General features: G+C 45.6%; 1 protein-coding gene across 3 annotated transcripts in view; it reads left to right on the top strand.

Moving 5' to 3' along the window:
- ITGAV (integrin subunit alpha V) overlaps positions 1-13,177 on the top strand; it is a 162,164-nt gene that overhangs the window by 55,665 nt on the left and 93,322 nt on the right. For 2 of the 3 annotated variants that reach the window (XM_030210296.1, XM_030210294.1), the window contains exon 7: positions 12,654-12,779. In XM_030210296.1, the coding sequence (XP_030066156.1) occupies positions 12,654-12,779 (126 nt within the window). The remainder of the gene's footprint in view (positions 1-12,653; positions 12,780-13,177) is intronic. The other variant, XM_030210295.1, reaches the window with a different exon arrangement.

The following is a 13,177-nucleotide window of genomic DNA, read 5'->3' as shown; positions in this document are numbered from 1 at the left end:
TGCTCACACGCTAGCCATACAACTGGGGCATGTGCAGCTAGGACATATGTAACGTACAGTGTTCTATAAGTTACAGGTGTAAGTGCGATCCTCGGCTGTGTCCCTCCCGTGCTCTACCCATCTGTATGTCCTCTTTGCTATGTAAGTTAAGCAGGTATTTGCAGAATAGCATTTATATGAGTAGGTGCACACATATGTGAATTCTAGTATTCTAAACATGTTTTCAGGCTGTGTTCTAGTGTTAGGTTTAGCATGTGAAAACTAGAAAAAAATTATGGGGGCACTTACTGCCCCCTATTTAGCCTGCATAAACCGGTTAGCATGTGGTAGTGTCAGCGTGCTAACTGGTTAATGCTCATTCTCCACCCATGACACATCTCCAGCCAAAAAAAAAGATACTTGTTAAAATGACTGATCCTGTTATGGCAGAATTAACGCAAGGTGCTTTAATATGTCCTGCATTAGGCCATTTTTGCAGTGTTAAGTACATGTTAACACTTAAGTACCGGCATCTGCATTTACCTTCATACTGCCACCGTGCCAGCTATATATTGATCCCTTTTGGTTTACACAGTTTAAGCAATTAAGTATTATCAGTTTGAGTCTAATTTTTCTTAGAATTTTGTTTATGTAGCTGGTAATGCTCATAATAACTTGAGTAATGAAGTAATTTGACTTACTAACTGATAAAATCTGCTGCAAGCAGAGGTAAATTCTGAGCTCCTCAGAGCCTCGGATTTAACATCTTGTTAGAATACGAGCCCTGCAGCAGCCTTCTCACAAGAGCTGGCAGTGTATGTATGTTGTCAGCTGCAGGTTACGAGAGGAATTTAGAAGACTGAGGCCTTCTAAGGGCATGAGATTTCTACCTTCAGATAGTGTTGTAAAAGCAAAAGCAGCCTAATTCTGTACAATTAATATTTGTGCCTCTCAGTGTAGATAAAAATGGAATATACATGTGGAGTGCAATTCTATAAACATACATCTATATTCAGGTGCCTAGATGGTGCCTACTTGAAACCTTTTCTATAAGGAAAGTGGTTGCCTTCTTTCCCTTATAAAATACTACTGTAACTGGGTATATACACAGACATAAACATATGTGTTTAGACACAAGTATATGAGCTGTTACTCCTGCCAGAATTCTGCACGACCGCGCAGTGCAGAATTTTCCAGTCACAAAGAATTTGCTTTTTTCTTGCAGAATCTTTACCGTGGTCTCCGTTCCCACAGTGCAGTACAGTATTGTGGGAACGGGGACTGCAGTAAAGGCCGGCTGGCCGCCCCGTCCCCCGCGCCTTGGTGGGCCCTCCCTGGGCCTAACTTAACACACCCTGGTGGTCTAGTGACCTCATCGGGGGCAGGAAAGAGCCCTGTCTTGCCCACTGCTGCCACTCTTGCTGGACTACTGCTTCTTCAGAATGGCTGCCAAAACTTCAAGCGGCAATCTCGTGAGACTGCTGCAGGAAGAATTGGCAGCCATTTTGAGGAAGTATGGTGGTACCAGAAAGAGCAGAGGCAGTGGGCAGGAAAGAGTGGGGACTCTTTCCTGCCCTAAGAGGTACTTCTGATGTGTGCCTATGCAGCTGGATTGGTGAGTGTGGAAGTGGGAAGCTGGAAAAAGCTGAACAGTATGTGTGTACAGGGAGGGAGGGAGGGAGACTGTAAGATGGATGAATTGTGAGTGTGTGGGGGGGGGGGGGGGGAGAACTGGAAAAAATAAATATGGATGGTATTTGTACAAGGAAGGGGGGCTGGAAAAAATAACTATGGATGGTATCTGTATGGGGACGGGGAGCTGTGAGATTGATGAAGTTTGGGTGTAGGGAAAGGGGAGCTGGGGACAAAGGTGGATGGCTGTGGGTGCAAAAATATTGTTTAAGAAGCTTGCAGAATTTGAAATTGTTTGGTGCAGAATTCTTCCAGGCGTAAGCTATAGAGCCAGCATAAATGTTTGTACCTAGATTTGGGAAACATCTGCATAAGTTATGGAGGGAATTCAATAAACGGCACCGAAACCTAGACGTTAATTCAGTACTAAGCGATATTCTATAAAGAGCATGAGTCTTATATAGAATAGAGTTTAGCGTGGATCCCACATCTAACTTCTAGGCACCGGACTTACGTCTGCTGAAACCTGGTGTAAATGCTGGCGCCCAAGTTAGGTGTGGTTAGGCAGTTTTCTGTAATTTCTCATGCAGCGTTTTGGAATGCCCCTGACACGCCCATGGCCATGTCTCCTTTTGGGGGTACACGCCATGGGCGTTGACGCCATGCCTTATAGAAGAGCATGCAGCCAGATTTGTGCACAGATTTTAATGAATGCTAATTAACATCAATAATTGGTGGTTAGCACCCAATTATTGATGGTTTACTACTACTACTACTACTAACTAGCATTTCTAAAGCGCTACTAGGGTTACGCAGCGCTGTTCAATTTAAACATAGAAGGACGGTCACTGCTCAAAGAGCTTACAATCTAAAAGACAAGAGAACAATCTAAAGACAAGTGAACAATCTAGAGGACGAGTGAGCAGTTAATCTAATAGAGGGGATAGATTGGGGCATTCTGTCTATCTAGAGCGGTTAGGCGCCGAAGGCAGCATAGAAGAGGTGAGTTTTAAGCAGAGATTTGAAGATGGGTAGGGAGGGGGCATGGCGTATGGGTAAAGGAAGATTGTTCCAGGCATAGGGTGAAGCAAGGCAGAATGAGCGGAGCCTGGAGTTGGCAGTGGTGGAGAAGGGTACTGAGAGAAGGGCTTTGTCCTGTGAGCGGAGGTTACGGGCGGGAACATAGGGGGAGATGAGGGTGGAGAGGTAGTGAGGAGCCGCAGACTGAGTGCACTTGTAGGTGAGGAGGAGGAGCTTGAATTGTATGCGATATCTGATTGGAAGCCAATGAAGTGATTTGAGGAGAGGGGTGATATGAGTATATCGGTTTTGGCGGAATATAAGACGTGCAGCAGCGTACTGAACTGATTGAAGGGGGAATAGATGGCTGAGTGGGAGGCCGGTGAGGAGTAAGTTGCAGTAATCAAGGCGAGAGGTAATGAGAGCGTGGACGAGAGTTCTGGTGGTGTGCTCAGAGAGGAAAGGGCGAATTTTGCTGATGTTGAAGAGGAAGAAGCGACAGGTCTTGGCAGTCTGTTGGATATGCGCAGAGAAGGAGAGGGAGGAGTCGAAGATGACTCCGAGGTTGCGGGCAGATGGGACGGGGAGGATGAGGGTGTTATCAACAGAGATAGAGAGTGGAGGAAGAGGAGAAGTGGGTTTGGGAGGAAAGACGAGGAGCTCAGTCTTGGACATGTTCAGCTTCAGGTGGCGGTTGGACATCCATGCCGCGATGTCGGATAAACAGGCCGATACCTTGGCCTGGGTCACCGCGGTGATGTCAGGTGTGGAGAGGTATAGCTGAGTGTCATCGGCATAAAGATGATACTGGAAACCATGAGACGAGATCAGCGAGCCCAGGGAAGAGGTGTAGATTGAGAAGAGAAGGGGTCCAAGGACAGATCCCTGGGGAACTCCAACAGATAGTGGGATGGGAGTGGAGGAAGATCCATGGGAGTGTACCCTGAAGGTGCGGTGGGAGAGATAAGAGGAGAACCAGGAGAGGACAGGGCCTTGGAATCCAAAAGAGGATAGCGTGGCAAGAAGTAAATCATGGTTGACAGTGTCAAACGCGGCGGAAAGATCGAGGAGGATGAGGATGGAGTAATGACCTCTGGATTTGGCCAGGAGCAGGTCATTGCAAACTTTAGAGAGTGCTGTTTCTGTTGAGTGCAGAGGGCGAAAACCGGATTGAAGTGGATCGAGGATGTCATGAGAGGAGAGAAAGTCAAGGCAGCGGCTGTGAACGGCACGCTCAAGTAATTTGGAAAGGAAGGGTAAAAGAGAGATGGGGCGGTAGTTAGAGGGGCAGGTAGGGTCAAGTGAAGGTTTTTTTAGGAGAGGTGTGACAACAGCGTGTTTGAAGGTGTCAGGGACAGTTGCCGTGGAGAGAGAGAGGTTGAGGATGCGACAGATGGCGGGGGTGACAGTATGGGAGATAGTGTTGAGTAGGTTGGTGGGGATGGGATCAGAGGAACAGGTGGTGCATTTCGAGGAGGAAAGAAGGCGGGAAGTTTCATCCTCGGTGATCTCAGGAAAGGAGGAGAAAGAGACCTGGGTAGGTTGGTTGAGGGAGAGGGTTAAAGGGTGAAGGGGAGGTGGAGGTTTGGTCGTGAACTCAAGGTTGATCTTTTGCACTTTGTCGCGGAAGTAGTTGGCCAGTGATTGAGGAGAGAGAGAAGGGGGAGTAGGAGCGGGGGGCACTTTTAGGAGGGAGTTAAGGGTGGTGAAGAGACGACGAGGGTTGGAGCTGAGAGAATTGGTCAATTGGGTGTAGTAGTCCTGTTTTGCACGGAATAGGGAGGAGTGGAGGGAGGATAGCATGAATTTGTAGTGGAGGAAGTCTGAAAGGGTACGAGATTTCCTCCAGAGGCGCTCAGCGGATCGGGTGCAGGAGCGAAGGTAACGGATGCAAGGAGTCAGCCAGGGCTGGGGATTGGTGCGCTTTGTGGGACGGGAGATGGATGGCGCGAGGGTGTCCAAAGCAGAGGAGAGAGCGGTATTGTAAGCGGAGACCGCTGTGTCGACAGTTACGAGGGACGTGATGGAGGGGAGGAGATTAGAGATAGTAGATGATAGGGTGGAGGGGTCAATAGCCTGGAGGTTCCTGGAGGTGGTGGTTAAAGTTGGACGGGGTGGAGGGGGGGGGGGGAGTGAAGAAGTGTGAATGTGATCAGGTGATGGTCGGAGAGAGGAAGAGCTGAGACGTGGAAATTGGAGGGTGAGCCGGAGGAGGAGAGGACGAGGTCAAGACAATGTCCGTCACGGTGAGTAGGGGTGGTGGAGCATAGCTGGAGGTTGAAGGAGGATGTTAGGGTGAGGAACTTAGAAGTATGGGGGTCGGATAGGTCATCAGCATGTACGTTAAAGTCTCCGAGAATGAGGGACGGAGATGAGGGGTCAAGAAAGACAGAGAGCCAAGCATCAAAGTCGGTAAGGAAGGAAGGGAAGGATTTATCTGGGGGGCGGTAAATGACTGCCACTCTGAGTGGTAGCGGGTAGAATAGCCGGATGGAATGGACTTCGAAGGATGGGAAGCAGTGAGATTGCGGTAGGTGGAGGGGTTGGAAACTACAGGAGGGTGATAGTAGTAGCCCAACGCCTCCGCCACGGCCGATTGGGCGGGGCGTGTGGGAGAAGAGATAGCCTCCATGGCAGAGGGCTGCAACTGAGGCAGTGTCTTCCGGGGAGATCCAGGTTTCGGTGAGGGCGAGCAGTTGAAGGGAGCGAGAGATAAAGAGATCGTGGGTGAGAGGCAGTTTGTTGCAGACTGAGTGGGCATTCCACAAGGCGCATGAGAAGGGGAGGGAGGAGGGGGGAAGGAGGGGAATAGAGACGAGATTGGAAACATCCCGGGACCGTTCACAAGGATAGGATGGGGACAGGTGGGGGGGACCCGGATTAGGGTTAATGTCTCCTGCGGATAGCAGGAGGAGGAGCAAGAGAGTGCGGAGGAGGGTGGGGGAGGTTGGGCGACGAAGGCGACGAAGACGGGGTGTACTTAGGAGGAAAGGGGATGGGTTAATGGCAGGAAGGAAGTGCCGAAGGTTGAGAGCCAGGAAGGAGGAGGGGGACAAGAGGGATGGTGAGGTGAGGGATAGAGGTGAATAGGGTATTGTGGTTGCGGGCAGGGTGGGAGGGCAGCGGGTAGTTCTAATGGTAGACAGTGGGAGTGGGGGGGAAAGAAGATTAGGAAGGGACAGGGCAAGGAAGAGAACATGGACAGGGGCCATAGGTAGTGACTGAGGTGTAGCAGGTGACTATATAGTGACTGAGGTGTTGAGCAGTTAACAGTTAACAGTTAATGGGTGAGTATGTAATGACTGAAGTATTAAGCAGATAGATAGGGCTTGAAGCAAGGTTTTGGGTTGGCGATTAGGTAAGTCTATGGCTGAAAAGCTGGCAGGCAGGTAGGTAAGTCAATGGCTGAGCAGGCAGGTTGATTGGCTAGCAGGCAGGCAGGAACAAGTGATTGGCTAGCAGACAGGTTGATTGGCTAGGGGCTGGATCAGGCGAGTTGAAACATGGTGGAGCAGATGGACTGGAACAAGCAGGCTGGAGCATATGGACTGTAGCGAGCAGGGGGATGCAGGGTCTGGCAGACTGGAACACGTTGGAGCAGCTGGACTGGAACATGCTAGAGCAGCTGGGACAGGCAGGCTGGAACACGCTGGAGCTGATGGACTGGAACAAGTAGGCTGGAGCAGATGGATTGGAGGGAGCAGGGAGAAGCTGGGTCAGGGGGACTGGAACAAGTTGGAGCAGACGGACTGGGAGAGGCTGGGGGAAGCTGGAATAGACGGACTGGAACAAGCTGGAGCCGATGGACTGGAGCAGCCAGGGAGAAGCAGGATCGGGCAGGCTGGAGTAGATGAACAGGCAAGAAGTAGCTGGATCAGATGAACTGGAACAAGCTGGAGCCGATGGAGCAAGCTGGAGCCGAAGGACTGGAGCAGCCAGGGAGAAGCAGGATCAGGCAGGCTGGAGAAGATGAATAAGTAGGAAGAGGCTGGATCAGTTGAACTGGAACAAGCTGTAGCCGATGGGCCAAGCTGGAACCGATGGACTGGAGCAGTCAGGGAGAAGCAGGATCGGGCAGGCTGGAGTAGATGAACAGGCAGGAAGTAGCTGGATCAGTTGAACTGGAACAAGCTGGAGCCGATGGGACAAGCTGGAGCCGATGGACTGGCAGCCAGGGAGAAGCAGGATCGGGCAGGCTGGAGTAGATGAACAGGCAGGAAGTAGCTGGATCAGATAAACTGGAACAAGCTGGAGCCGATGGAACGAGCTGGAGCCGATGGACTGGAGCAGCCAGGGAGAAGCAGGATCAGGCAGGCTGGAGAAGATGAATAAGTAGGAAGAGGTTTAGAGTTCATTATCCAGTTAATTGTCTCGTGCATCTCAGAAGCACGCCAAAGTTGGGCACATAACTTTGGACACCATATATAGAACCTGGGGGGGGGGGGGGGGGGTATATGTGTAAATGTGCGCCCCCTGCGAACTCTCCATCCAGCCTTCACCCATATGCATGTCCACCAGCAAAGGGCGTACTATCAAAAAAATATTTGTACTAGTGCGTAGCCGAATTATTGGCATTTACACACGTATGTGTTTCACATATTCATGGAAATCACTAGAATACCAGAATTTATGCACATTCTTGCTGTCTTAACTTTAGTGAGCTCCTTAGAGAATTACTTCCTAAGTGGCATTTAACAGAGAAGGTTCAGTTAAAATGAGAATTTCTCTGAAAATCTCTTATCTCTGACATGAAAAAAATATATATATTTAGATCCTAGCTTTTAACAAAACTAGAACAAGTTTTACAAATCATTTTTTTTCCACTGGGGAGCTCTCATCAGTGTCCTGACGTGAGACGGCTTCATGCTTGTTTCATGTCGGCAGAACCTTCTTGAAATATTGTTCCACAAAATCAGATCTCTCTTACATTTTTCAAAATATCACCAAAATTTCTGAACAATGGAAAAATGTAAAGACATGTTTAACTGAGTAAAAATATATCATCATTGTTCCAAGATACCCTCCTGTATTCGCACCTGGGCTCTTCATTGTATTTTTTATCTATCTATCTATCTATCTATCTATCTATCTATCTATCTATCTATCTATCTATCTATCTATCTAACGAGATTTATTAACTGCCGTTATGAAGAAATTCACCCAAGGCGATGTACAGCAGGTACAATTTAACATAAAACTTACAATTTTGTTAACAGCATAACAATAGTAAAATAACCAAGAATAAACATAAATACAATTAATGTGAAACCTTATAATAGAGCTACCGTGAAATAGTATAAAAAATATACATATTTAAGAGCACTGAAATTCAAATGCCAGAGATATAATACAATGTTAGCATAATACTAATGATACACCTAATAAGCATGTATTAGCAGCATTCAAATAACATAGATATGATGCTAAATGGTTTCTACAATTCGGCTTACCATATAGCTGAGAGACCAAGAGCAGATATATGATAGGACCAAGTTGCATGGTACAGAGTCAGTTGGGATAATTTTATGGTTAGTTAAAATCAAGGCAAGTTCTTTGTATAGTTAAACAAGAGATAAGGAACTGATCTGAGCTATGTTTATTAATTTATCTGCTCTTCCCAACCCAGAGGAATGCTCCATACACTCCAGTAGTTAGGGAGAAACAAAGTGGATGCCACACAGATAGATATGAAAAAGTAGTATTTATTTTCAGGCACTTACCAAGCTGGAAAATACAGACTATGAGCTTTTCTCATGGAAGAAATACAAAGGCTGTACATAGGTACTACCTCTAAGCACTTCAACAAATACATTCAGCTGACAGCCACTTCTTATACCTTTCTGTCTACATACAGTTCCAGCAGAATGCTAATCATTAGTTTCGATCACTGATCAAGATAAGTTGGGAGGGCCAAAGCTTCCTAGCATGCTTCCACTTGCTACATTGGAGTCCATTTTGCCAGCAACCGCTAACAACAAACTTCAGTAAACATCTTCTATGGAAAATTGCCTCATGGTCCTGTATCTGCAAAGCCTGTCAGCTTAGCTTGTCACAAGAGCTTATGTGCCTCAGGGTCACATAGAGGCTATGCTTTTTACACTTAAACTGTCAGCTTCAGGCTTCAGGACTTTGGTTCAGAGAAGGCCCAGACAGGTTCATTATTATCAGCTACAGTATGTGTAGCAAGCTAGTCCAGGTGCAGAATGGGTGTATAGTTAGTCACCCTACGTATTAAAAGGCTTTCACCTGCTTCCTGAAGTCTTGAGTTATGTGTAGCCTTTCTGGGAGTAAATTCCAGAGCACGGGGGCTACTCCTGAGAAGGCTCGCTGGCAGTTATCACATTGTACAATTTCTTTTGATGAGAGTACAGATAGTGATGATCCTTGAGAGGACCTTAGAGGTCTTAAAGGTGTGTAAAGAGTTAACTTATTCTTTAAGTACTCTGGCCCATTTTGTCTGAGGGTCTTGAAAATCAAACATAGTTTTAAATTTAGCCCTGTAAGGTACTGGTAGCCAGTGTTGCTTTTTCAGGAAGGGTGTGATGTGGTCATGCCACTTGCAGCCTTCTATCAGTCTTGCTGCAGCATTCTGAATTGGTTGGAGCTGATACAAACTCTTTTTGGTTTGGCCAGTGTACAGGGCATTACAGTAGTCTAGTCGTGATGTTATCATGGCATGGACCACTGTAATCAGACTTGTCTTTTCAATATATGGAGAGAGATTTCATAGCTGCCGTAGGTGATAGAGACATTTTTGAAGGTTGTTTGAATTTGTAGGATCAGAGTGAGTGATGAGACTAGCAGTATCCCAAGATTCCTGACCTGTGATGTTAGGTAAGTTCATACTTCCCAAAAGATAATTTGAAGTTGGGTATTTGTTCACTTGTGTTTGGTACTCAAAGAATCTCTGTTTTATTTGGGTTCAGGCAAAGTTTGTTGTTTACCCATTTCTGAGTTGCGGTTAGGCAGGCAGTCAGTTTACTCAGAGCTGTGGATAGATCTGGTTCAATGGGTATGAGTAGTTGCACATAATCAGTACAGATGTTTTAAAAGCATTTGTCAGTAAATGCAATACTGCAGTCTTGCACTTCAGTGATTTATCTACAGAGCCAAGCAGCTTACCTTTAAGACTCGTTTGTGTCTGTGCTGCTTACCTTCCTGGCTACCTATTGTTTTCAATATCATCATTGCTATGCAAAGACAAACCTTTGAGAAGAAGTTATCAAGTCTTGCTTTTAACCCTAGTTATTAATAACTAGCAGGCTTATTTTCGAAAGAGAAGGGTGCCCATCTTTCGACACAAATTGGGAGATGGGCGTCCTTCTCCCAGGGTCGCACAAATCGGTATAATCGAAAGCTGATTTTGGGCGTCCTCAACTGCTTTCCGTCACGGGGACGACCAAAGTTCATGGGGGCGTGTCGGAAGCATAGCGAAGGCGGGACTGGGGTGCGCTTAACACATGGGCGTCCTCGGCCGATAATGGAAAAAAGAAGGGCGTCCCTGACGAACACTTGGCCGACTTTACTTGGTCCTTTTTTTTTATGACCAAGCCACAAAAATGTGCCCTAAATGACCAGATGACCACCGTAGGGAATCAGGGATGACCTCCCCTTACTCCCCCAGTGGTCACTAACCCCCTCCCACCCTAAAAAATAAAAAAAAAATTATCCAGCCTCTATGCTAGCCTCAAATATCATACCCAACTCCATGACAGCAGTATGCAGGTCCCTGGAGCAGTTTTAGTGGGTAAAGCAGTGCACTTTAGTCAAGCGGACCCAGGCCCATCTCTCTCTACCTGTTATACTTGTAGTGGTAAATGTGAGCCCTCCAAAACCCACCACAAACCCACTGTACCCACATGTAGGCGCCCCCCTTCATCCCTAAGGGCTATGGTAGTGGTGTACAGTTGTGGGGAGTGGGTTGGGGGGGGGGGGGCTCAGCACACAAGGTAAGGGAGTTATGCACCTGAGAGCTTTTTCTGAAGTCCACTGCATTGCCCCCTAGGGTGCCCGGTTGGTGTCCTGTCATGTCAGGGGGACCAGTGCACTATGAATGCTGGCTCCTCCCATGACCAAATGGCTTGGATTTGGTTGTTTCTGAGATGGGCGTCCTCGGTTTCCATTATCTCCGAAAATCGGAGACGACCATCTCTAAGGACGACCATCTCTAAGGTTGACCTAAATTTTGAAACTTGGGCTTCCCTGACCGTATTATCGAAACTAAAGATGGCCGCCCATCTTGTTTCGATAATACAGGTTTCCCCGCCCCTTCGCGGGGATGTCCTGCCAGGACGTCCTCAGGAAAACTTGGTCGCCCCTTTCGATTATGCCCCTCTAGGTCTCATTGCAAAAATGGGACCTGTGCTAAAATAGCATGAGTTAGTAATGAAATAACACATCTTCATGGTAGCCCACATTGATAACTATGACCCCTAGTGTGAAGAGTTTCAGTTTCTGGTAACCAGAACCGATACTGTGATGTCATAATGCCTCATTCAACCAATGCCTAAGTGCCAACCTCATCAGTGATGTCACAATAGCTTGATTGCCCTTCATTTAGCTCACTTGTATTACATATAGCAGTGATTTCAGTTTCTAGAGCCATTTCTTTTTTTCTTTAATTAAGGGGTGAAGTTTTCAACATGGACCTTTAAGATATGTTATTTTATTGTTAACCTCGGTTATTAGTACTACTACTACTAATAATAATAGCATTTGTATAGCGCTACCAGATGCACGCAGCTCTGAACATTTGACATAAAGAGACAGTCCCTGCTCAAAGAGCTTACAATCTAGGTAGAACAGACAGACAAGACATTATTGGGCAAGGGAATTAATGGGTAGAGAGGAGGAGGGCGAATAAGTAGTGGTTAGGAGCCAAAGGCAGAAGTGAAAAGGTGGGATTTCAGCATAGATTTAAAAACAGGTAGAGAAGAAGCTAGACGTATGGGTTCAGGAAGACGGTTCCAGGCATAACTAGGTCTAATTTCATAAAATGGTACCTGTGCTAAAATAACATGGTGCCCAATTTAGGTGTGGTTAAGCAGTAAAATCACACATCTTAGTGGTAGCCCACATTGATAACTTCCCCCTCTGTTTACTAATAACTGGAGTTAGCAGTAAAATAACCTGACAACGGTAGCCCATGTCGATAATTACACCCCAAGACGTGTTATTTTACTGTTAACCCCAAGACGTGTTATTTTACTGTTAACCCCAGTTATTAATAACTAGGTTTCATTGCATAAAATGGGACCTGTGCTAAAATAGCACAAGTTAGTGGTAAAATAACCTGTCTTAATAGTAGCCCATATTGATAACTTCCCCCGTTAAATGATTGCACACTTATATGTATATAGTTGTTTTAAGGGTTGAAATATCGATCAGTCTCCAATGCAGTATCCAACTTTTCCTGTAGTTTGTTCTGGAAAATTCATTTTGAATATTTGGTCAGCAATTAATGTGTGCTCAGTTTTGTTTGTTTGAATGTACAATGGAACTAAATTGGATGATAAAATTTGAAACCTTGAACCTTACTTTCTGGAAGAGCAGAAGATATGAGATTGCAGTCTCCATCCACTTACTTTCTAATTGGTTGTTATAGCCAGACCAGATTTTCAGCGCTTCTCAGTAGGGGGAGGGCAAATGCAATCACTGACAGGGGTCTTACCCAAGTCAGTTTCTAAGAAGCTATAATTATCAGAATTTAGGCTATATGAGGAGGGGTTAGGGGTCTGAAGGGGTACCATATTGGGGTATATTTTTAGTAAAATCAGGATTTAGAAGATAACTCATGATTGACTGGTTATTAACCCAGTAAGTGATTGGGTTCAGTTTGGATAAGGATGGTTGGGGTTGTTTTGGTTTAGTAAGTTATTTTAAGATATTAGGAAGAAACTCTTATGTCACAACTGATTACTACTGGAAATGCTCTGGACTGAATTATCAAATTGAAATAAATAAATTCACACAAACCACTCATGTCCATATTAAAAGGTTGTTGCAAATATTTGATCTTGCAGGTCAATTAATTTCCGATCAAGTAGCTGAAATTGTGAACAGATATGACCCTTCTGAATTCAGCATTAAATATAGTAACCAGTTAGCAACCAGGTCAGCAAGTGCTATGTATGATGACAGCTACTTGGGTAAGTAATTGAAAAACAAGTGCACTTCACAAGTATTATTGACAGTATTTTGTTTAACATATTGTACCTTCAAATAAGCTAATTATTTAAAGGATTAAAAAACTTTGCTATGCTTTACCGGTTCAGCAACACTGTAGCATGCTGTAAATCTTCCTTTAAAGTTATTGCCTGTAACTGCTCCCTTTAAATGATGTAAATACTTTGCTATGCTTAATCTGTTCAGTAACGCTGTAGGAGACTGAGAGAAAAAAAAAAAACTCCTTTAAAGTACTGCCTTTAAATGCTCCCTCTAAATGACTTAAATACTTTGCTATGCTTTACTTGCTCAGCACGCTAGAAAATCCGCTCCAAATAACACACTAATTACTCTCCACATAACTAACTTAGGGCAACTGCAT

This window comes from Microcaecilia unicolor, chromosome 7, assembly GCF_901765095.1.
Source record: "Microcaecilia unicolor chromosome 7, aMicUni1.1, whole genome shotgun sequence".
NCBI classification, from domain to species: domain Eukaryota; kingdom Metazoa; phylum Chordata; class Amphibia; order Gymnophiona; family Siphonopidae; genus Microcaecilia; species Microcaecilia unicolor.
Note: the sequence above shows the minus strand (reverse complement) of the source record. Positions and strands in the feature narration are given on the sequence as shown.